We start from the raw sequence: 22,007 nt of genomic DNA on the forward strand, positions 1-22,007 counted from the left end.
AACAAGGATAATGAAAAAAAACAATAAAAATGATATAATAAGTAATGATAAATGTTATTTACCTTTGAAGAGGAGTGGTCGAGCATACGTCGTCGTGGTGGAGTTGGAGGAGATATTGGGGGGGAAAAAAAAGGACAAATGGTCGTCTTACTCTTCTAAAAGAGGTAGTGTTCTGTGGGTGGTGTAGAATTAAGCAGGCCTATTAACTCTTCATAAACTTTAATCACACGCTCTGTCCGGGTTGTATCATAAAGCTAAAACTTAGCTTTATAATTACCGGAAGCTCTCCAGCGTCTGTTGGTCCCATTAGCAGTGTCACAGTGCCCTCTCCTGGTCAAGCATGTACAGTAGCAGTTTAAATACACTGTACTGATTGAGCAGCCTAAGCACTACAAAGCAATAAAATAAAATATAAACCAGTCGCTTGTGTTCGTATCGGCGAGTGTTCGCTATTCGTGTGTTCATAAGTTGGGGACCAAGTGTATATATTTTTACATTAGTAATTCATTTTACACAATACACATAATTTGGTAATAAATCAAGACAAATCGGAGGAGCCGAAAGAGACGGCTCTTTTTTTAGTGAGCAAAGCCAAAAGAACCGGCTCTCTAAAAAGAGCCGGAATTTACATCACCACACCGTAATAAGGGACGTCCCCTGTCAATTCAATACGGGAGACGTTCATTTATCCGGTCGCTCATGCTCGAGTTGATGAAAAATTCACTCGCAATTGCTCATATTTTAGTCGCAAAATGCGCCCATTTAGTCGTAGTATGGAGCCCTGGAATGGGGCAAACTAGCACTCACCTCTCCCGCTAGCTGCTTCCACGACATCTTGGAAAGCCCACAAAAACAGCACAACATGCAAAGATGAAAACAAAGCCACGTTTAACCAAGAAGTCTGCATTTGTGCGGTTTTATGTTGTTCACTGGCCTTGATGTGGTCAAGAAAACTACCGCAAGAAGGAAGCGTCAGAAGTAGCCTTGACCCGGGCGTACAACGCTTTTTCATTTCACAATAAAAGTACGTCCCGGATTAAGTATCTTCATTCGCTCTCGGATTGCCTTTTATTTTTGTGGACATGCTCACGTGACAGACCGCGTGTTCCCGTATGTGTCTCGGCAGCGTCAAGCTGTACAACAAAATGACACTCCATGGCCGGAAATGAGAACAACACAGACTTTTATGGCATTCAGGTTGAGAAAAACGAGCAAATTTTATTGTCTTATTGATTTAGTTGCATTTGTTTTGCGTTTATTTGTGGCACGATTGGTTACTAAGAGTGATTGTCAATGTTTAATTGTGAAAGCACCAAGCGGAAGTTTGGAGTGACAGTGCTTATCTTATCGTTAGCAAGTTGGTACTGTAGCATCAGCCTCATTAGTCAACCGCACCAGTTAAACGGGCTTTTTCAACCATTTTGACTGGTAAACCCATCTTTCACTTTGGACAAGTTGTGTTATATTTATTGATTGTGGGTCGTTTGTGTTTTTAGTCAAATGTATGTAGAAAATCGTGTTGATGAGGCTTGACTGTATTGTTAGCCTCTCGCTATGCTATTATTAGCAAAGCCGCCTTCTTGGCTAGCTAGGAACGGCAAAATCGGCGATCGATATTTAACGTCTGTTTCTATGTAATTATTTTTAAACTATTATTTTAAACCGTGTTTTTTTTTAAAGAACTGTTTATTTATCTGACCAAGCGTGATTCTTAGCCAGGAGTTAGTGGAGTGTCTGCTTGAACACACGCTGGTGCGTTCAAACCCGGAACGAACGCAATGTACATTTTGGCGATCAGCTAGCGTCTACTATTAAGTGCTTAAGAAGCAATTATTTCATCTTTTCCCCTTTTTACACGCAGCACTATGAATCAAGAGAAGCTCGCCAAACTCCAGGCTCAAGTCCGGATAGGTGGAAAGGTGTGCTTTTTATTATTTTTTAAAAACAACTTCCCTCAAGTTTCTCCTCAAGTTTCGATTAAATGCATTGTGTGGCGTGTAAGGGGTGTGTTGTCATCGAACACTTTCCTACTGACGACAGCATTTTCTTCAGAGAGAGAGAGAGAGACTGCTACCACCACCCACTTGTCACCACTTCACTTTTTTTCCCCCAGATGAACATTTGAAACTAATCTGCCGCTGATGGCAGTTAAGCATAATTTTGAGTTTTACCTGTTTTGCCTTTTCATACCCGAGGCCTACTGTATTTTAATTTCTGGAAAACATTTGAAACTTTAAATGGATCACTATTCATACGAAGTTGCACAGTTCACTTATAACTAACTACACAGAGGGAATTCTGAGTACATGGTAACGTCAACTACAACTTTTCTTCTGCCAGGGCACTGCTCGCAGGAAGAAAAAGGTGGTCCATAAAACTGCAACAGCCGATGACAAAAAGCTCCAAGGCTCTCTGAAGAAACTGTCCGTCAACAACATCGCAGGCATAGAGGAGGTGAAGCGTGCATCCCAGTGACTGTTCCGTAATAAGAATGTCTGTGCTATTTTGTATCCAGTCAGAATGTGCTATGGCAGGGTTTCCCCTAGGATTCTTTGAAGCTGTGGTGGTGGGCTGTGTCTTGCCACTGCTGCATATGCATTTTTTTTAAAGACAGATGGCAATTTTTTTATGACTTATTAATTGAACTTATTTATTAAACCTTTTCAACAACCAGCAGAACAGGAACTGAGAACATTGCAAAACTGTTAATTTAATGGCAAAGTTGCTGAGAGCACTTAAAGTGAGTCTGAAATGTCAAGCCTCTTTTTATTACCTGACCTATTTAGTCCAATAGTACTATGTGACAAGTACAAAATTTTGTACTATTTGACACAAACCTAAATTTAATTTGGTGCCTTTTTTTTAAGAGTAATACAAATACATGTGAAATGAATTGTTCAATAATATAAACTGCTCAAAACAATAAAGGGAACACTTAACCACAATGTCAATCACACTGCTGTGAAATGAAACTGTCCACTTAAGTAGCAATACAGATTGACAATCAGGTTCAAATGCTGTTGTGCAAATGGGATGGACAGCAAGACACCAATAATAATAATAATAAATGTGAATTCCATTGATCATTTTTGTTGTCACGCAAAACAGCACATTCAACTATGTAAAGAACAAAGTATCTTAAGAATATTTCATTCATCCAGATCTAGGATGTGTTATTTTAGTGTTCCCTTTATTATTATTATTTTTTTTAGCTCTCTGTGTGTGTGTGTATATATGGTGGGGGGTAGGTCTTGCAGTTTTACAGTATTGTCTGCTAAAAATGAGCAGATTTGAAATGATTTATTTTCCATCACAGTGCTGTGTTTTTGCAGTTGAAATAAACCCTGTATGAAGTCACGTTACCATCGTCATAAACTGCCACACATTCGACAGTAGTCATAATTAAGAGAAAGCTCGGCTTCCACACAGCTAACGTTATGTTAGTAGGGTACTTAAACCCTAATCTTACTGATTTGAAGTTAATTTAAGCTTATTTCGGATCTTCCGCTCCATTCGGGAGGAGATGATGATGCAACATGTAAGATGTGCTGTTGTGGTATGTAAGTGCCGCATTACAATGGCTACACGTCACAGTGTTCAACTTGCTGTTTAGCCACATTTACTGTGTGTTTTTACAATTTTGTTTGGCGACAAAATTGCAACTTTATTCTTTGTTTTCCTTCGTTCCTTTCATTGCCTTGTCTTAAAAATGCTTGGATTATTTTTTGTAATCGAGGTACTCTAATTATTCGAGGAGTCGTTACACCCCTACAGGGTTATGATAGCACAGGTGTATCCAACTTAAAGCTACTTTGACAAAAAGAAAGGCAAGGTGAGCTATTTCTGTTTTATGTGACTGCCAACATTTAAATTGCTGGTCACACATGCGCAACTGCCAAAAAGGCAGACAGGCGATTCCAGTGTATGCTTATCAAAATAAAGCGCAGTGAAACATTTTGGATATTTGAACTTGTTTTCAAATTAATTGTGGTCAATATTTGTGTAAATAAGTCATACATGTGTCTATATAGCATATATATCCATTAATACAATATATTACTTAAATTGTTTTCAAGTTTAACAAAAAAATAATTTATTTTGTGGTGGCGCACCCTCACAATCAATTACATGTAGCGGAAACCCTGTATCGTGAGTCTCCACAGTGTCAGCACCGTCTAAGTTGCCGATCTTCCCCAATTCAGGTGAACATGATCAAAGACGACGGTGCAGTCATCCACTTCAACAACCCCAAAGTGCAGGCGTCTCTGTCGGCCAACACCTTCGCCATCACGGGCCACGCCGAGACCAAGCAGCTGACAGAGATGCTGCCCGGTATCCTCAGCCAGCTGGGGGCTGACAGCCTCAGCAGCCTGCGCAAGCTGGCCGAGCAGTTCCCACGGCAAGGTGCGTCTAAAGCCACCGCTCATTTTAACAGCAACAAATAGATCGAACTTGCAGCTCACATGACAGATAGCTAACACAACTCTGGCCTGCATTTTAGATGTGTAGCAAAGCATGCCTTTGTTTTTTTGGGGGGGCGCGGGGGTTAACACAAATGGGTGGGTCAGAGTCACTACAGTTGTCCCTTGTTTATAGCGGTTAATTGCTTCCAGGCACGACCGTGTCAAATGCATTTCCACCATAAAGGATTCAATGTTAATAAATGGATAAATTGAATATATTTGTAGTTTGAGCATAGAAAACACGTTTATGACTTTTCTAAATACTTTTTTTAAACATTATTAGAGACCTGTAGACTTGAAATAGCATGCCTATAGTCACCTTTACACTCCTATTCATTGTTTCACCACATTGCAACAATTATGCTGCAGGGCCTTGAGTAGGTCGTTAGCTAGCACAATAACAAGCTAACCAGTTAGCATCGAATTTATTTATTCTAAGAAGCCAAAAATGTACCACTTCCACACGTGATGAGAGGAGATCTTTTTTCACTCTTATGTCTGACATGCCATAGCTGACTACAAGAAAAACTGCATTTTTGGGGGGAATTTTGCCCATCATGCACAATCCTTACATGACATGAACACATATTTCTTTTTCTTTTCTGTGTGTTCTTACGAGAGAAAACTAGTTAGCTAAGCCAGCTAACATTGCACGTCATGGGAGGCAGCTGTTTCGATGATAAAGCCCTTAAAAAAAAAAAAAACTCTGAACATCAACAGTGTTCCATTTACATAACTGACCTGTACATTAACCAAGCTACAGTGATATTGTTATTGTCGAAGCTGACATGAAAAACTATATTTATCTGGCAAAGTAACTTAACGCCTCAAGCCACTGCAATTGGACAGACAGAGAGTGGATATTACTGGCTCTCAATTTCGCTGCAAAGACTCAACAAGATGACTGAAGTTGACGGAAGTAGCATTAGCTCCTATGGATTTCCGGCGATGTGTTAAATCATCAAAATACAGCAAGACTCTGTATTATATGTTATCATCAATGTACCTGTTAATGCATGATCTCAACATGTATATAAAACGTTGTTAGAGGGTTTTTTTTTTTAGAGGGCTTTATAGTCTTGATAGGTGCCTCCCATGACATGCAGTGTTAACTGGCTCATGCTAACTCATTTTCTTTCTTTAGAACACTCTACAAAGGGAAAAAAACAGCAATAAAAACCACACAAACACACACGCAGTTATGTGGTGTATTGTTAAACTAATGTTGGGTGTCATATTTGAGCTGGACCACATATCTGTGGTGGCAGAGTAAAATGCACATACTAACAGGCATGTTTGTAAATACACATGAAAAGCAATCATATGAGCGACTCTCAAAAGAGCAAACACGATGATAGGTTTTTATCAGCTCATAAACACATTGGAACATCATTACAAAATCACTTTTGCTTAATGGGGACCCTGAACATGTCGTACATACGTGTAAAAATAACTCAAGTATTATTAAATAATAGGGCTGTCTTCAAGTAAGGATTTTCATAGTTGAACCGGATTTGTTAGATTTTGTCAATAGTCGACTAGTAGTCGAATATTGTTTGTTTTTTTTAAGCTCAACGCTAATGGGAATCCCTACAAATAAACAGATCTTATTTGCGACATTTTCTACGTCAGCTGAAACACCCAGATAAACAACTTAACATGGTAGGTGTGCAACAACAGTACCTTTTTTATTTTTATTGACCGTATTTAGAGATGCAGAAAGCAGCACAGATTAGTGGTCACTAACCTTTATGAGCCCAAGATCCGTGGTCTCGGCCTTGACACTGCGTGTGCGTGTGTGTGCGTGCGTGTGTGAATGCTCAGGAGCAGCTGTGGTCACCCCCATGTAGTCAGAATTCTACAATTTGGACATACAGTACATGAGATTTTCATATGATTCAACTGTGAGATTGATAGTCGATAGTCAGACTCCTCCGAATCGAATCGTCGAGTATCCTAAGACACCCCTTAGTTAATAGTAAAATTCCTTCTGGTATGAATGTTGTAAAGAATCATTTTATGCTTGTTGTGGTTGTTGTACAAGTGTATTCTTCCCCCAAATTGTGCTTTTCCCTGCCTTCCATGTTTGGCACAGCTGTTGAGTTGGACTACATTGCTATTTACAGTGGGCTTCCCTAATAAAGTGCTTTTTCAGCTGTCAGTACCACAAATAGCAGTTAAAAAAACAAAAAAATGTTTAAATGTGACATGTTGTCACTTCCAGCAATGGACATGAAAGCAGTGAAGGAGGAAATTGCAGAGGAAGATGACGACGCTGTGCCGGGTAGGCGATAATGATCCCAGGAGACGGGTGTTGTTGTAAATGAGAAGCCTCTGTTGATATCCTTTTGTTTTTGTCTGGCAGATCTAGTGGAGAACTTTGATGAGGCCTCAAAGAACGAAGCCAACTGATCCTTCCCTCCCATCAGCAGTTATCTTTTCTCATCTGTTGCACGCTCGCTCTCCACATTAAAAAAGCGTTTCCTTGTGCGGGGAGACGATTGTTTAAAGGTGCAGTTCATCGTCATCATCATCTTTTTGTGAGGGCATGCACCATTTCAGAATAAATTAGGAGGCACTGCAACAATACACAGAAGCAGTCCGCTGACAGGCTCTTTGTCAACAGTCGGCACCCAAACGACTGTACAAACGGCTTTAAGAAGACACTTTCTACATGCTTCTCCTCGTTGGCTATTTAAGAGATTCTTTATGAAATGGTGACAAGAATTAATTTTACAGACAGTGGTGAAAATGATTTAATAAAAGATTTTTTTGGATATGGCCACATCTGCTTGTTCATTAGCATTTTCTTCCAAGGGAACAACTAAATCTTAAGTTGATTGGACATACATGGACTTCATACACTTCATAGTGCCCCTTTCTCTTCTTTTACACTCCCAATGGACGAACTACCATCACTATTGCAGCCACTTCGACGAAAAGAAAGCAGAGGTGAGCTTATTGTGTTGAATTGATATGATTGGCAACATTGAAATTGGACTTTATTTACCCAGCAGATCTCCTATCATACAGTGTTCATTGTCTTTATGCTATTTTGTTCTCATTTAAATATATATAGATGGATACTCTGCAGCTCTGCAAATGTGTCCCAATAAACGGAATCACTTAAAAATAAAACAAAGCAAAATAAAGAATAAATATGTAACAGATCACTTCACTTTCAATAATAAATAAGTTAAGTCCAATCCTGTGTGTGTTTTTACCCCTCCCCCTCTGTTGTGTTGAGAAGTTGCATTGCGTGGGGGAGGAATGATCTGCTCATTCTATTAGTGGTGCAGGGCAGTGATAGTGATCTGCCACCAAAACTGCAATTCTGCCGAGAGATAATGCGGTGCATTGGATGATGCTGGTGGTTCATGATGGAAAGGAGCTTCCTCTGTGTCCTTTGCTGTCCAGCTCAGTGCCAATGACTGCGTCTGCCTTGCTCACCAGTTTGTCCAGGCGTGTGACGTCCGTGACGTCCTTGAGGCTGCTCCCTCAGCACTCTACTGCATACAGGAGGGCACTCGCTACCACAGTCTGGTAGAAGATCTGTAGCAGCTTCTTGCATACGTTGAAGGACGCCAGCCTTTTGAGAAAGTACAGACAGCTGTGCCCTTTCCTGCACAGAGCATCCATGTTGACAGTCCAGTCCAGTTTATCATCTAGATGCACTCCCTGGTATTTGAACCACCTCCTCACGGTCACCTGTAATGACAACAGGTTCTGGATGTGTCCTGTTTCTGCTGAAGTCCACCACCATTTCCCTGGTCTTGGTGGTGTTGAAGTGCAGGTGATTTGCGTCGCACCAGTTGACAAAATCCTTGATCAGTTTTCTGTACTTGTACTCCTGTCCATTCCGTGTCGTCTGCGTACTTCTGTACATTGCAGAGCTGTACTGAAAGTCAGATGTGTACAGAGTAAACAGAATAGGAGAGAGCACAGTTCCCAGCGGTGCCCCCGTGCTGCTGGTCACAGTGTCAGACCTGCAGTTCCCCAGTTGCACGTACTGAAGTCTGCCAGTCAGGTAGTATGTGATCCATGCCACCAGGTGTGATCCTACTCCCATATGTGTCAGTTTACCCCTGAGGAGCTGAGGATGGATGGTGTTAAAGGCGCTGGAGGAGTCCAAAAATGTAATCCTCACCACACCACACCCTCTGTCCAGGTGAGAGAGAGATCAGTGGAGCAAGAAGATGATGACGTTCTCAACTCCCACTTTATCTTGGTATCCAAACTGCAGAGGGTTGAGTGTGTGGTGGGTCTGTGGCCTCAATTGATAGAGCAGCAGCTCTTCATGGTCTTCATCACTTGCGATGTCAGGGCTACCTGCCTGAAGTCATTCAGCTCACCAGGATGTGGTCTCTGGGACTGGAACGATGCAGAAACTCTTCCACAGCTGTGGAACTCTCCCCAACCCCAAGCTCAGGTTGAAGATGCACTGTAGAGGGTCTCCCAGGTCTCACCCGCAGGCTTTCAGTAGTCGAGGTGACACTCCATCTGGACCTGCTGCTTGATGGTCTCCATTCCCTGCCACACTTCCTTCATGTTGTTCTGCATCCTCTCTTCTATTCTCCTTCTGCACTGATTCTTTGCTGCCCTTAGCTGGACTCTTAGTTCCTTCTGTACCCGCTTAAGTGCTTGTGTGTCACCGTCTCTGAAGGTCGTCGTCTTCAGGTTCAGAAGGTCTTTGATTACACTTGTTATCCAGGGCTTGTTAATAGCAAAGCAGCATAGACTCTTTATTGGCACAACATCCATGCAGAAGTTAATGTAGTCAGTGGTACAGGTGACCATTTCTTCTTAATTGTCACTCGGGGGGCCCTGCAATGCATTCCAATCCGTGGTCTCGAAGCAGTCTATTAGAGTCGGCCTCAGGGGACCAATTCCTGAATGAGCGTGTCGTTTTTGGTAATTTCCTCACTTTTGATATATAATGAGGTTTGAGCAGGATCAGGTTGTGGTCTGCCTTCCTCCGTGCAGGCAGAGGGAAGCACTGAATGCGTCGTTTATGTTTGCACACATAACGTCTATATAATACTGTTGCCCCTGGTGTTACAATTCACACACTAGTAGAAGGCAGCCAATGTTTTGTCAAGTGTCACATGATTGAAGTCCCCGTAAAACGAGAGCCTGTGTTTGGAGTTTATCCGTCGCGCAGTGGATGACGTCACGCACAGAGGTATGTAAACAATGATAACAACGGCGTAACTGAACTCCCTCGGCATCTAGAAGGGACGTTGGCTGACAACTAGGAGTTCGATTTCGAAGTCTCTACTGCAGATGGCCATTTTCATTTCATTTAATTTGGCATGAATTAAAGGCATATCTGAATTGAACAGTTATAAAAATACAAAGAGTTGAAGCAAATCACCTTTGAGGCTTTGCAGAGCTAGCCCTCCAGCAACTGATTGGACTGATTTCAAGGCTAATTAAACATGTGGCATATGCAGTAAATATTTCTAGAAGTTGTACATTCACCATTTCAAAGGTTTTAATTAGCTTTGGTCAAGATTGTTTTGAAGACGGGACCGAGAAGCCTAACTTGTGACGTCACAATAAAAGCCTGACTTGTAAACAAATCCTGTATATTCAGCATATGGCTTTGCTGTGACTTAGGACTGATGTACCTTTATATCGGGATGATGATATGATTTGATATGATGGTATTTTGTAGTTTATACTGAAATGCTTGTAGAATATAGAGGGGCTAAAAAGTGAGCAAACTTTTCTCCTCCGTCAGTAGGTGGGGTCCTTTGCCCGTGTGGGATAGCGGTAAGGATCCACTCCTGCACCGTGCACTACCGTTCTGCTGTAAGTGGCCTGAGGAGACTCTACCCTTGGTTGCTTCTGGAGTGACTCCCCCTCTTCCCGGGTGTCGCTGCAGTCACACGGGGAAAGCGATTAGTTATGACGGGCGCCGACGAGGGGGCTCCTGCTCCTGCTGTGCGGGGCCGCGCGTAGACATGACGATTCCGGTGGTGAGTTCCCTCCGTTTGTTCTCGTTCAATGTTTGATCACGTTGTTCCGACCTTCTACCGCCATTGCTGCGGCGAGAGCGAAGGACTCCGACGGTTGCTAGCCGAGACCAGGCAGTCGGTGTCGCGGTGCTTTAGCTAGCCAACACCGGAGGCTGATTACCATTTACGCAACCGACCGTTCCTGATAGTCGATGGACATTTACGCTCTCATGAGGGCAAAACCACAAATCGGGTAACGTTTGTTTTTATTTTCCGATTAAATGAATAGACAGCAAGCTATTCGAATGACACCCACCGACTCAGTGACGGGGTTGCTGCCCGTCCCAGCGTTGGCTTTGATGGCGTCACTCGGCGGTGCTTGGCTGCTCCATTGAGGCTAATAATAATTAAAATAATCGCGGTTCATTTCCCCCTATTGACGCAGCTTACTGCTGCTCCTTGTCGCTGTGGCTCAGGCACATTGTCACTATGTTACCTTAAACAAACTAACTGCTATAAATGGACAACTTATGTACTTTACAGCTACCTAGCTCGTCAAGCTAATCCAACTTGCACTACCAAAACTGTACTTTTCCTGTTGTACTTTATTATTTTTCCAAGGAATATATTCACAATATACCAGCTATGGCTTTTCGTGACTTGATCGACACACGTGGAATAGGACCTCATATGAATATATATAATATTGATGAGTATAGTATGTCTGTAAGGCTCGATTGAGAAGCTTTTCATAGCTGCTATCCCTTCCCACAGCCTGTATATCTAATACCGAATAGCCGTGCACTTGTGTTATATGTATAAACAAAGTTTTCTTGACTTTCGCAGATGTAGTATGTCGTGAATAACGAGTGGATAAAGGTAGATGTCGTGAGACTGTTTCATGACTCGCTATCATAAAAGCAGCGCTAGTCGGTTCTAATCAAGCGTCAGTGTTGTCATGAAAATGTCATGAGATGAGAGAGAGAGCGTGCACAAATGAATGACCAACAGTTGCATATTTCAAATGCAGATTCTTCGAAGTGTCCAGTCATGTCCACCCTTTGACTATCGTTTCAGCCTCTCATTCACATGGGAACGGTGTTCTGGGTGACCTGAAACTGCATTTTTTGAAAACGGCTTCCAGAGTGGGAAAGTCTGAGAATGCCGGCTTGTCGTTGCCGTGTATACAGGCAATACGAAAACGATGTCACCAACTCACCGCCGCCTCGTTGCCGTGGCATGACCAGAAGCGAGCTTTGATGACAAACCAACATAAGATCTGAATATTTTGACGGCGACTTCCTCCTCATATTTTGTTGTCTTATACTCCATAATGACTCGCAAAAGTAATTTAATTTTCCGTAAGTCTTGAAAAGCGGAAGACGACGGACTTAATGCGCATGCATTCTGTCTTCTATGATTTGTTGTGTCTCGTGGTTCTGCCCGCGTGTCTGTTCACAGCGCCACAAATAAGTGCGCATGTGTATTACATAGTTTTCACTCAGTGATTCGTTCCCGCATCGTTTTCACTCAGTGATTCATTCCTGTCTGGATGCAACAATTTACTAATCCGGCACAGTATGGATGCAACTTTTTTTTCAACCCGCCCAAAAAAAATCTTAAGAACATTCCTGGGTGAGCAGGGCCTAAGATTGTTCATTAACATTAACAAGCACTGTCCCCAATAAATCAATCAATAAATTAGCATTAGCACTCGTAAATGTTTTCGATGTCAATGTTCACAGCTGTCTTTCCTGTCCTTGGAGCTGCTTATTCAGAGTAGCATCACAATGATTTTTGTTTTCATGTGGGCTTACGTACACTAAATCAGGAATAAAGATGCCAAAGTTTCCCTTGTCCCGGTTTGGGTAAGTGCTATGATCTTCCAGCATGCCATGATGTCCTTGCACATAGCGGAGTTGCACATAGCATGATCCAACAGGCTTGTGAGTCACCGCGCGCTTTCACAAAGTATTAGCCGTGTTTCCCTGACGGTGGCCCCGCAGCCCGACTCCCTTTGTCTGCCACTTAAATATGGATCAAAACATACGGTGGACTGGAAGCTGCTTAATAGCTTTTGAACGTTTTGAACGTGGCAGTGAAACAGCGGAGAGAGAGACAGGCTGTTAACAGCTACTGTCATCCCCCTCCAACCTTTTTTTTTTTTTTTTTTTTAAAAAAACCTCTTCTAGTCTGTCAGAGCAGAAAACAACTTTTTTTTTTTTTTAAAGCTTTTTAAAATGCCTGGCGAGTTTGTGTTATCTTGTGTTGAGGAAAAGCACAAATAGGTGACATTATTCCTAGTCCAAAGAGCAGAAGAGATCAACATCATTATTGATCATCTCACATCATCTCTGCTAATGAAATGAAAACAACATTAGGCTGCCTCACACAGCACAGAAAGGACAGGGAGAGCTGACAGGAACACAGTCAGACACAGACCAAGAAACTCATTCCAAAAACAGCACTATTTTTAATCGGATTAAAAATATGATTAAACTGACCCATGGCAGGTTTGTTTCAAAAAATTTTGAAAAGAGTGTAGAAAATTGTACATTCATTTCAATGGGAACGGCATTTAAAAAAATATAAGAATTGTGCTGAGCTTATTTATAGATTCATTTCATGGCCACTGCACTGTAAAATGACAATAGTATTTCAAATGATTTTTCGCGTTTGAATGAGTTGAATTGATATTTTCAACATTGCGTGTAAGTGAGAAACGGTACTTCTGGACTGTGGTTTTGGTCCTGGTCGTGGAACTCTGGACCAGCTGTACATGGGAGTTTCTTCATAGACTTCATAGACTTGCAAAAGGCATTTGACCGTGTCCTGTGGAGAGCCATGGTGTCGAGGAAGTCCAGTTTGGGGCCCTTATAATTTCGTCTCTACGTAGATGGTGTGGTCCTGATGGGGAGGTTTGCAGCTGACTGTGCATGGGTCTGAGGCCAGGGTTCTTAGCCAGAAAAGAGTGGATTGTGGATTGCAACCTCTGGTTTGGGAGTGAGGTCTTGCCCCAGGCGGAGCACTTCAATTATCTCGGGGTCTTGTTCATGAGTGAAGGAAGGCTGGAGTGTGAGATCTACAGGCAGATCGGCACAGCGTCTGCAGTAATGTGGTCGCTATAGCGAACCGTCGTGTAGAAGAACGAGTTGAGCTGGTGGATATATGCTCACCTATGGTCATGAGGTTTGGGTTGGACGGCAGACGGCAGACACAACAGCCGAAATGAATTTCCTCTATAGGGTGAGGAGCTCGGTCATCCTGGAGGGGCTCAGAGTAGAAACGTTGCTCTTTCACATGGAGAGGAGGCCATAGAGGTGGCTCGTGCATCTTGTCCGGATGCCTCCTGGACGCCTCCCTGGTGAGGTGATCCGGGGCATGCCCAGCCAGGAGAAGGCCCAGGGCAGACCGGGTGGAACTGAGGTGGCCGGAGACCAGGAAGCCTGGACTTCCTTACTGAGACTGCTGCCCCTTGACCCGGACTCGGATAAGCGGAAGACAATGGATGCATGTATGATGTTTTCATGAATTATTTCACGCAGTAGTTCATTAATAAATTGATGTTTTTACCTCCTCTAAGCGCAAGCGCGGAGGTTATCTTTTTGCTGGCGTTTATTTGTCTGTTTGTGTTCAAAATAACTTAAAAGTTCTGAATGAATTTGGATGACATTTCCAGGAATTGTCAGAAATGGAATATGGAAGAACTGATTAAATTTTGGGGGTGCTCTGGATCATCGTCTGGATTCAGGAATTTTTTCAAGGATTTTTTAACAATGCGAGATAGGACAATTTTCAGCATTTGTTCATATAACTCCACAAAAAATGGTCTGAGCACTTGGAAAAAAAATACAGGAGACGTTTCCAACAGGTTCTAGAAAATATCAAAGACTGATCCAAAAAACCTAGGATTATTTTTGGTGTGAATCACAATATGTGGGTGAACTATTGCACATGATGGAAGTCTGCGCTCTACAAGTGCTTTTCTTGTGTTATTCATTTATTTGAATTTAAAATAGAAAATGAAATTCCTACTTTTGGCTTTTCCCTGTCAGGGGTCGCTACAGTGAGTCAGTTGCACGAATGTTTTGGACTTATTTTACACCGGAAGCCCTTCCAGATGCACGTTTGGCCGGGAATCACACCCTTACCCTCTGCCATGAGCAGCAGAAATTGTGTACCATTACACCACAAGGGATACTTTTCCCCCCGTTTTTGAGGAATTCATTTATATTTTAAACATTTCCCTACATTGATGGGCTATTGGCTGCTCTCAGGCCAGCCTGCTAGTTGGGACGGCTAACACAATGATGACAGCACGTGACAGTCAGTCACATGGCAGTGTTGTTGGAAAGTTATGTCAGTCCATTCTTAAAGAGAGGAAGTGTTGATTCAGTGTCAAGGTCGGCAGTGTGGATGTCAGGATGTGAGCTTGGAGGAGGAAAGAAGAGAAAGAAGAATAGTGCACATCAGGGAATACAACACATGAAGTCTTTCTAGAAACACTACCCAGGGAAAGAGCCGCTGTTGTAAAAGATTTACCATGAAAGTAAAAAATAACCAGCTCTCCCCTCCAAAAAAGCAAAAAGTGTCACTGCACATCTAATCCTCCTGATGTAAGCCCCAGTGGAGCGTCCTGAAGCTTGTGCATGCGTCAGCTCTGCGTCGTCACACCGTTCATTTCGCTTTCATGCTGGATTGCCCCAAAGCCGCCTCTTCATCCTTCATCAAGCGCAGTAACGCACATTTCAACTAAAGAGGGAGCGCTAGCACCATTGGTCATACAAGTATGAATAATAATTCATTGTAAATTGGAACAGCATTGCATGAATGACGATTTAGTTTAAGCTGAGGGCTGAGAGGGAGGCTAACGGCTCAGCTTGAAGCGTTTAAGGCTTCACGCTGCAGTCCTTTCTGCTGAAATAAGAATCCAAGTGAGTTGTGCTTGTGTTTCTTGATGCTTCCATGCTCTTTCATGCATGCATCCAACAGTGGTCCAACACATACTGTCAACCGGTAGCATCACATAGCGCTAGCCAAGCAGAACTGAGCATGGCGCTCAAAAACACGCTCATTCGGTCTTTCCACTGACCGTTAATGCTGCCTGTTGTCTCCTATAGTTGCCGGGCGCGTGTTCTACAAAAGCAAATAACCGCTGGGGCTTCTAATTAGCAGCAGGTCAAAAACACTGGCTTATTGCATTGTATTGTACTTTATTTATCCCACAGCGGGGAAATTCACTTGTTACAGCAGCAAGCAAGATACGCAAGTAAAGAATACAGTGTAAAGCATACATAGTGACTACAACATGGTTCAGGTGGTGCAGGTGTTGTAGAGCCTGACAGCGGTCGGTATGAAGGACCTGCGGAACCTCTCCTTCTTATGAACTTCACAAGATGGTAGTAGCTGCATTGCAAGTATCATGAGTGGCTTGACCTAGCTCTGTACGCGCTTTAAAACGTTGCTAGTCGGCGAAATGCCTGTTACACTTGCTATGCTTTTTTTTGTATTCATTAGTGTTATTAATGCTGGCTCAGCAGTTTCAGAGTATCCACGGGGTCTTAAAAAGTCTTAAAAAAAGTCTCAAATCCAGTCATTCTTTTTAAGTCTCCTAAAATGTCTTAAATACCATTTTGAAAGGTCTCAAAGATGTATTTAAAGTTCAGTCTTGCTTTTAAATGTTTAGATTTTTGAGGAGGCTGTAACATAACCATAGTAAAAGGACCAGCGCGGTCACACAAGCAGCTGGTGTGCATTTTCATTCACGTCTTTGCACTTTTTTGACGTGATGTGAAATGGGCCTGAAATTGTATTCAATGTGGTCATTTAAAAGTGCGAAAAAGACTTGAATTTTACTTGTTGAAACATGAAGAGACTCTGAGTTTGCTCCTTAGCACTGTTCCAACATTGGTTGTGTTGCTACTGCGTGGTACAATATACTTAAGAAATGACCATATTATTATTAAAGTCTAACATTGAACTTGTTAGATATACTCCTGATGAAAATGTTTAGACCAGTTGAAAAATTGCAAGAATTTATATTTTGCACTGTTGGAGCTTAAGGGGGAAATGGAAGTGAGTCAAAAAATCTTTAGAGTAAGCAATTTTTTGCAAACAAACATTAAAGGGATAGTTTGGATTTTTTGACATGAAGTTGTATGACATCCCCACCTGCAGTGTAGTGCATTAATAGTGACTTACCCCCCAATCGGCCCCCTAAGTCCAGCTCTGGTTGGATTTCAGTGTTGGACGTAGTTCCCGGCAGTCGCTGGGGTTACACAAGTAAGGAGTTTGGCTTCTCAAAACAATGTGTTCAAAAGAGTAATACAGGTACTACCCAAAAAATTAGAATATCAAGTAAAAGTTGCTTTATTTTGGCAATTTAACATAAAAGATGAAACCAACTGATTTTATTGAGCCGTTACATGCAAATTGACATTTCTCAAGCAGTTCCTTGTTGTAACTTTGCTGATTAAGGTTTTCATCTTCTTAAAACCACAAACCCACAAACTCAGAAAATTAGAATACTGTGAAAAGCTTCAGTTTTGTAGGTTCAAAGAGTCAAATTCTAATCAGGCAAGTAATCCAAAACACCTGCAAAAGGGTCTTGAGCCTTTCAAAAGTCTGTCTTAGGTTGGTTCCGAAGAGTTCAGACATGGGGAAGACTGCTGATCTGACAGTTGTGCAGAAAACTCTCATTGACTTGAAAGTCAATGAGAATTGCAAGTGGACAGTCAAGTGGAAGGAATAAGTGTGGTAGAAAACGGTGTACAAGCAGGAGAGATGACCGCAGGCTGGAGAGGGTGGTCAGGAAAGGGCCATTCAAAAGTGGGGGAACTTCATAAGGAGTGAACCGATGCTGGAGTTGTTGCTTCAAGAGAAACAACACGCAGGCGGATGCTGGACATGGGCCTTAAATGTCGAATTCCTGTTGTCTAACCTCTCCTTAATAGTAATCAACGCCAGAGGCACCTTCCCTGGGCAAGAGAAAAGAAGGACTGGTCTGTTGCCCAGTGGGTAAAAGTCCTCTTTTCTGATTAGAGGAAGTTGTGCACCTCATTTGGCAACAAAGGTCCTAGAGTCTGGAGGAAGACTGGAGAAGAGCACGATAGAAGATGCATGAAGTCCAGTGTTAGGTTTCCCCAGTCTGTGATGACTTGGGCATCCATGTCAGCTGCTGGTGTTGGTCCTCTGTGCTTCATGAAGTCAAACATTACCACAGCCGTCTACCAGGACATTTTAGAGCACTTCATGCTTGCTTCAGTAGAACAGCTTTATGGAGATGCAGACTTCATCTTTCAGCAGGACTTGGCACCTGCTCACAGTGGTAAAAGTACAAAGTCCTGGTTCAACGACCATGGGATTACCATGTTTGATTGGCCTGCAAACTCACCTGACTTGAACCCCATAGAAAATCTGTGGGTCATTGTCAAGAGAAAACTGTACGGGAAGAGACCAAACAATAAAGAACAGCTAAAGCCACAATTGAAGCATGCTGGTCTTCCATAATCCCTGAGATATGCCACAAACTGATAGCATCCATGCCACGCCGGATGAAGGCAGTTATTCGGGCAAAAGGGGCCTCAACCAAGTACTAAATACAGGTGCAAGAGTTTAGCTTTGGAGGCCTCACATTTTGTATTTAAAACCCTTTTTTACATTGACTTTATGTAATATTCTAATTTTGTGAGTTTTTGAATTTGAGTTTTTTTAAGCTGCAAGACCTGATCAGCAAAATCCATAGAAATAAAAACTTGAAATATATTGATTTGCATATTATTTGTTTATATAATATGTCAAATTCACCTTTTAAGTTGAACTGCAGAAATACAACAACCTTTTCAAGATATTCTAATTTTCTGAGTAGTACCTGTACATTTGCATCACAAAAATACCTCCTCAAAAAAAATCCTACCCAACAAATTGCTTGGCGTCATATTTGCTTCCTGCCGTGTATGTGATGAAGACGCTCGCATACTAAAATGTTATTTTTGTGTACATTTATTGTTTTACTGAAGCTATTTGACAAACATTTAGATTTTTTATTATTTAGCATTATTTTAACAAAATATTTAAGCGGCAACCTAGTGTTTGCACTTATTTGCTCAGTTCAAAGCTTCTATTTCTGAATAAAGAGGTGGAAGTGAAAAATGTGTTTTATAAAATCCGATTCATCGATTAATGGGGAAAAAATAATAGACCGATTAATCGGTTATTAAAATCATTGTTAGCTGCGGCCGTAGTACAAACACATGACTGAAGGGACACGCCTCAACAAGGACAGAAGCCCTGATGAAGATTTCATTAGCCTGCAAGAGTGCTGAATAATTCAGCGCTTGTATTTTTAGCAAACTTGGCGTCTAGCTGCATCTTGATCTTCACAGTCAGGTAGCAGCTCTTGGAAAAACATGGTGTAGCAAGTGACGCACGCTACACGAGAAGCTTTAGCTTGTGTGCGCTCACCTCTGTGTGCTGACGTCGCCACCGCGTGTGCAAACCAGCCGCCGCTTTGCTCGCTAATCCCGCTGAAGCTGGCTTTGGGACACGCGGTGATCGTGACTCTGTGTATAAAAGCCGTTTTCTTTGCTTTTCTTTTGCTGGTACTTTGTCGTCTTGCTTGTGTTTGAGATTTCTTCTCGACAGCGAGTTTCCTCGCCTCTGTCACAAAAGTGCTTGTTCATGTGGTGTTTTTGAATGGATGAGGAGCTTGTAAACCTGCTTCTCATGTAAACTGGTGTGATGAAGTTAGTGTAGAAGTGATTTGATAGAGTAAGCTTGATGCTTTCACAGCACTACTCTATTTTTCCCCTACTTCTCCTGAAGCGCTGCACACAAAAGGCTGAAATTTACTGTTGCCAACTTGGCAGTAATAAAAGTAGCTGTTGGCTGTCCAGCGGTCGCTACATTATGTCAATTAATTTGCATATTATTTGCATATTATCATTAGTTTTACTCTAAAACAGGCACCAAATTAAATTCAAGTTTGTGTCAAATAGTACAAATTGTTGCTCATGTACTAGTTCATGTTCTGCTGGTTGTTGAAAAAAGTGAAATAAGTTAATAAATAAATTAAGCCAGAACAAAAATTGTTATTTGTAATAAGAAAAAAAAATAATAAAAATTTGCAGACGCAGCAGCGGTGAGACACAGTGGCGACAGTCCCATGCAGCCCACCACCACGGCTTCAGAAAACCCTCAGCGAAACCCTGTAACCCTACTCCTACCCCTTAAAACCGAGGGCCAAGGGGAAGAAGCCACTAAGAATGCAGGAATGCAGGAATGACACATGCATGATCGATGAGGTACAACTATTAAGTCATTGTGAATACTATAGTAATAGTACTATAGTACTACTGTGCTGAAAACAAATATAGAGTGATGGTCCACATATGGCCACATATGTTGTTTACATGTTTTATTTAGCTCAATTACAGTATTTAGAGTACAATTAACACATCTCACCATGACAATTGTTGGTGGATTAGGGTGGCTAGAATTCGCAGCAAACAGACTTCACTACGATGTGCTGCGTTACATGAACGATTAGACAGCCAATATATAACGCGAACATCACAGTACAGTTCAGTAATGTAGCTTCTACAGCAGCTTCGTGAGCTAGCTAGCGAGCAATTTTAAAATACAACTTACAATTAACAGGCTAATGTGGTCGCTATCTAATCATTGTTTAATCATCGATGAAATGCGGTAGATTGTAGTGAAGTCAGATATTTGTTATAACTATTGAGAACAATTCAAAACATGGCAATATTTACATGGAGTAGCAAAGAATTGAATAATAAAACCTGAGTAACGTTACTGTGAAAATGAATAATTATGCTTAATTACTTACATTGATATGCTTCTTTCAGTCTCCACTCTGCCGTCTTGTCAGCGGGTGTTGTATCCGAGGAAGCTCCTCCTACCGCGGCGTTTGAAGTCTGGTCCACGACCACACTTGGTTTCTAGGGCTTTACACCCCCTAGCACTTGCCGCTTACCTCTTGATTTAAGGAGAATTTGGACACCACTTGATTGTCACGAACGAGCAAAATCTAGACGATTGTCACGAACGAGCAAAATCTAGGCGGTAACGGAAATGGGATTCAACCGACAAAACATTTACGTTTTAGATCCTGCTCTGTAAAAAGGCAAGATCCACCCCGGTGGCATAGCGCCTCGCGCATGCATGATTCATTTGCACTTTGGATTCGTAGAGCTTAACTATGCTCTCCATGTGCAGCGGGAGCTGACAGTGCACAGACCGCTTGTGGCTGTTTTGGGGTGGGGCGGACCTCTCAGAAGCACCCGCTGTTGCTCAGTGAGAACACAAACTGAAGATATTATTTGCTTTCACTTTTAAGTTTCCAAATACCAGAAAAATCTTTGACGACGCCAGAAAAAGTCGCTAGATTTGTCTTTAGCCGCTTTTGAGAAAATATGATGCTGAGAGAGTTTGGAATGTCGCCAAATTTAGCGACAAAATCGCCAAGTTGGTAACACTGCTGAAAATGTGTTCAAACGTGCACCCTTGCAGTGTTGCTTGTGCTATTATTATGATAAACACACCACATGATGGCACTGATGTTGAGGCCCAAAGTTGGACGGACTTGAAATTTCGCAAAACACCCCGCTCTAACTTCTGTGTGTTTGGCTGAATCAGCATGAAATTTGGTACACACCACTGGGGGACTGACAAGCGCGTGTGCCAGATGTGAGCACGATGGGTTAAAAAAAGAAAAGGGGTGGGACTTAGAGACTAATTGTCCATAAGTCATTGAGCATATGTGTAGTTATGATAAAACCTTTGAGGATATCTGTATTACACGTCTGCTAGTGTTTTCAACATAACCAATAGGGATTCCCCAAGTGGCTTTGAAGCTCAATAAATGCACTTTTGACGGGAGTTCTTTGCCTGTCTGTGCAAGGTGCAGACGGCTGCCAGAGCGGCTCACTGAGAGGAAAAACGTGCTGACAACCAAGATCGCCTGTGCCCGCTGAGGAGGACCTCTGTGCAGGTGAAGCGAAACATGGCATCCAGCAAACTAACACACCTTATTCACTGTATGGAGAATTCATGACTGCATTCCATTCATCTAACTCGGGTTGCAGAAGAGCTTTTGGATAGTTGTATGCTTCCAACTTTGACTGTTGCCATAAAGATAATGGTTGGTGTGGAAGAACTGCATTGTTGTTTTCCTTTAGGTTAAAATGATCCCCTGACTATACTTCTGTCCATAAAGTTCCCTGATTAAATACCATCTACCATGGTGCTTTTTATCCGGGCCATAATCAAGAAGCCGGGTTGCAGCAAATCAGCTGTGTAAGCAAAGGATGCAAGAGGACAGTAGAGGACACATAAAAAGGACAAGCCATCTCATGGGGAAACACTTGCATGAAGGACAGAATTTGTCATTGACAGCACGCTCTTCCATGTTTGAAGGTTCACGTGGGCAGGGCGAAGCTTCCTGATCCATGGAGAATTACTTCCAGGCCGAGGCCTTCAACCTGGACAAGGTGCTGGACGAGTTTGAGCAGAACGAAGGTGAGCAGAGGGCAGACGGCGTGGAGTGAAATGTATTGAAAAC

The 22,007-nt window shown here is 42.2% G+C and overlaps 3 protein-coding genes across 15 annotated transcripts in view; 2 read left to right on the forward strand and 1 right to left on the reverse strand.

Moving 5' to 3' along the window:
• Window positions 1–1,016, reverse strand: part of txndc12 (thioredoxin domain containing 12 (endoplasmic reticulum)) — an 8,790-nt gene extending 7,774 nt beyond the window's left edge. For 2 of the 3 annotated variants that reach the window (XR_008567938.1, XM_054766520.1), the window contains exon 1: window positions 808–1,014. Coding sequence is in view for 1 of the 3 variants with exons in the window: in XM_054766520.1 (XP_054622495.1) it covers window positions 808–1,012 (205 nt within the window). In the remaining 2 variants the exon portion in view is untranslated. Of the gene's footprint in view, window positions 1–807 lie in introns of all 3 variants that reach the window. The other variant, XR_008567944.1, reaches the window with a different exon arrangement.
• Window positions 1,017–1,122: 106 nt separating this feature from the next.
• LOC129174979 (transcription factor BTF3 homolog 4-like) lies at window positions 1,123–7,652 on the forward strand. 2 transcript variants are annotated; one of them, XM_054766521.1, is made up of 6 exons: window positions 1,123–1,197; window positions 1,862–1,919; window positions 2,341–2,454; window positions 4,203–4,404; window positions 6,688–6,747; window positions 6,829–7,652. In XM_054766521.1, exons 1-6 carry the CDS (start codon window positions 1,166–1,168, stop codon window positions 6,873–6,875), a joined length of 513 nt encoding a protein of 170 aa, XP_054622496.1. In that variant the 5' UTR covers window positions 1,123–1,165; the 3' UTR covers window positions 6,876–7,652. The 2 variants fall into 2 exon arrangements, with proteins under 2 accessions (XP_054622496.1, XP_054622497.1); XM_054766522.1 differs by lacking the exon at window positions 1,123–1,197 and adding an exon at window positions 1,323–1,428 and having other exon boundaries at window positions 6,829–7,650.
• Window positions 7,653–10,214: 2,562 nt separating this feature from the next.
• The window catches only part of zfyve9a (zinc finger, FYVE domain containing 9a), a 39,537-nt gene continuing 27,744 nt past the window's right edge, over window positions 10,215–22,007 (forward strand). For 3 of the 10 annotated variants that reach the window (XR_008566411.1, XM_054755529.1, XM_054755603.1), the window contains exons 1-3: window positions 10,215–10,444; window positions 21,354–21,437; window positions 21,863–21,964. Coding sequence is in view for 9 of the 10 variants with exons in the window: in XM_054755529.1 (XP_054611504.1) it covers window positions 21,895–21,964 (70 nt within the window). In the remaining variant the exon portion in view is untranslated. The other 7 variants (XM_054755557.1, XM_054755566.1, XM_054755576.1 and 4 more) reach the window with 7 other exon arrangements.

The sequence above is a fragment of the Dunckerocampus dactyliophorus genome, chromosome 2 (assembly GCF_027744805.1).
Source record: "Dunckerocampus dactyliophorus isolate RoL2022-P2 chromosome 2, RoL_Ddac_1.1, whole genome shotgun sequence".
Taxonomy (NCBI): Eukaryota; Metazoa; Chordata; class Actinopteri; order Syngnathiformes; family Syngnathidae; genus Dunckerocampus; species Dunckerocampus dactyliophorus.

Excerpts from the sequence above, each read along its gene's own strand:
- LOC129174979 (XM_054766521.1), top strand. The coding sequence starts at position 1,166 with ATGAGAACAACACAGACTTTTATGGCATTCAG. Across the intron at positions 1,920-2,340 it reads AAGTCCGGATAGGTGGAAAG|GGCACTGCTCGCAGGAAGAA; the intron begins GTGTGCTTTTTA and ends TTCTTCTGCCAG. Across the intron at positions 6,748-6,828 it reads AGATGACGACGCTGTGCCGG|ATCTAGTGGAGAACTTTGAT; the intron begins GTAGGCGATAAT and ends TTTGTCTGGCAG.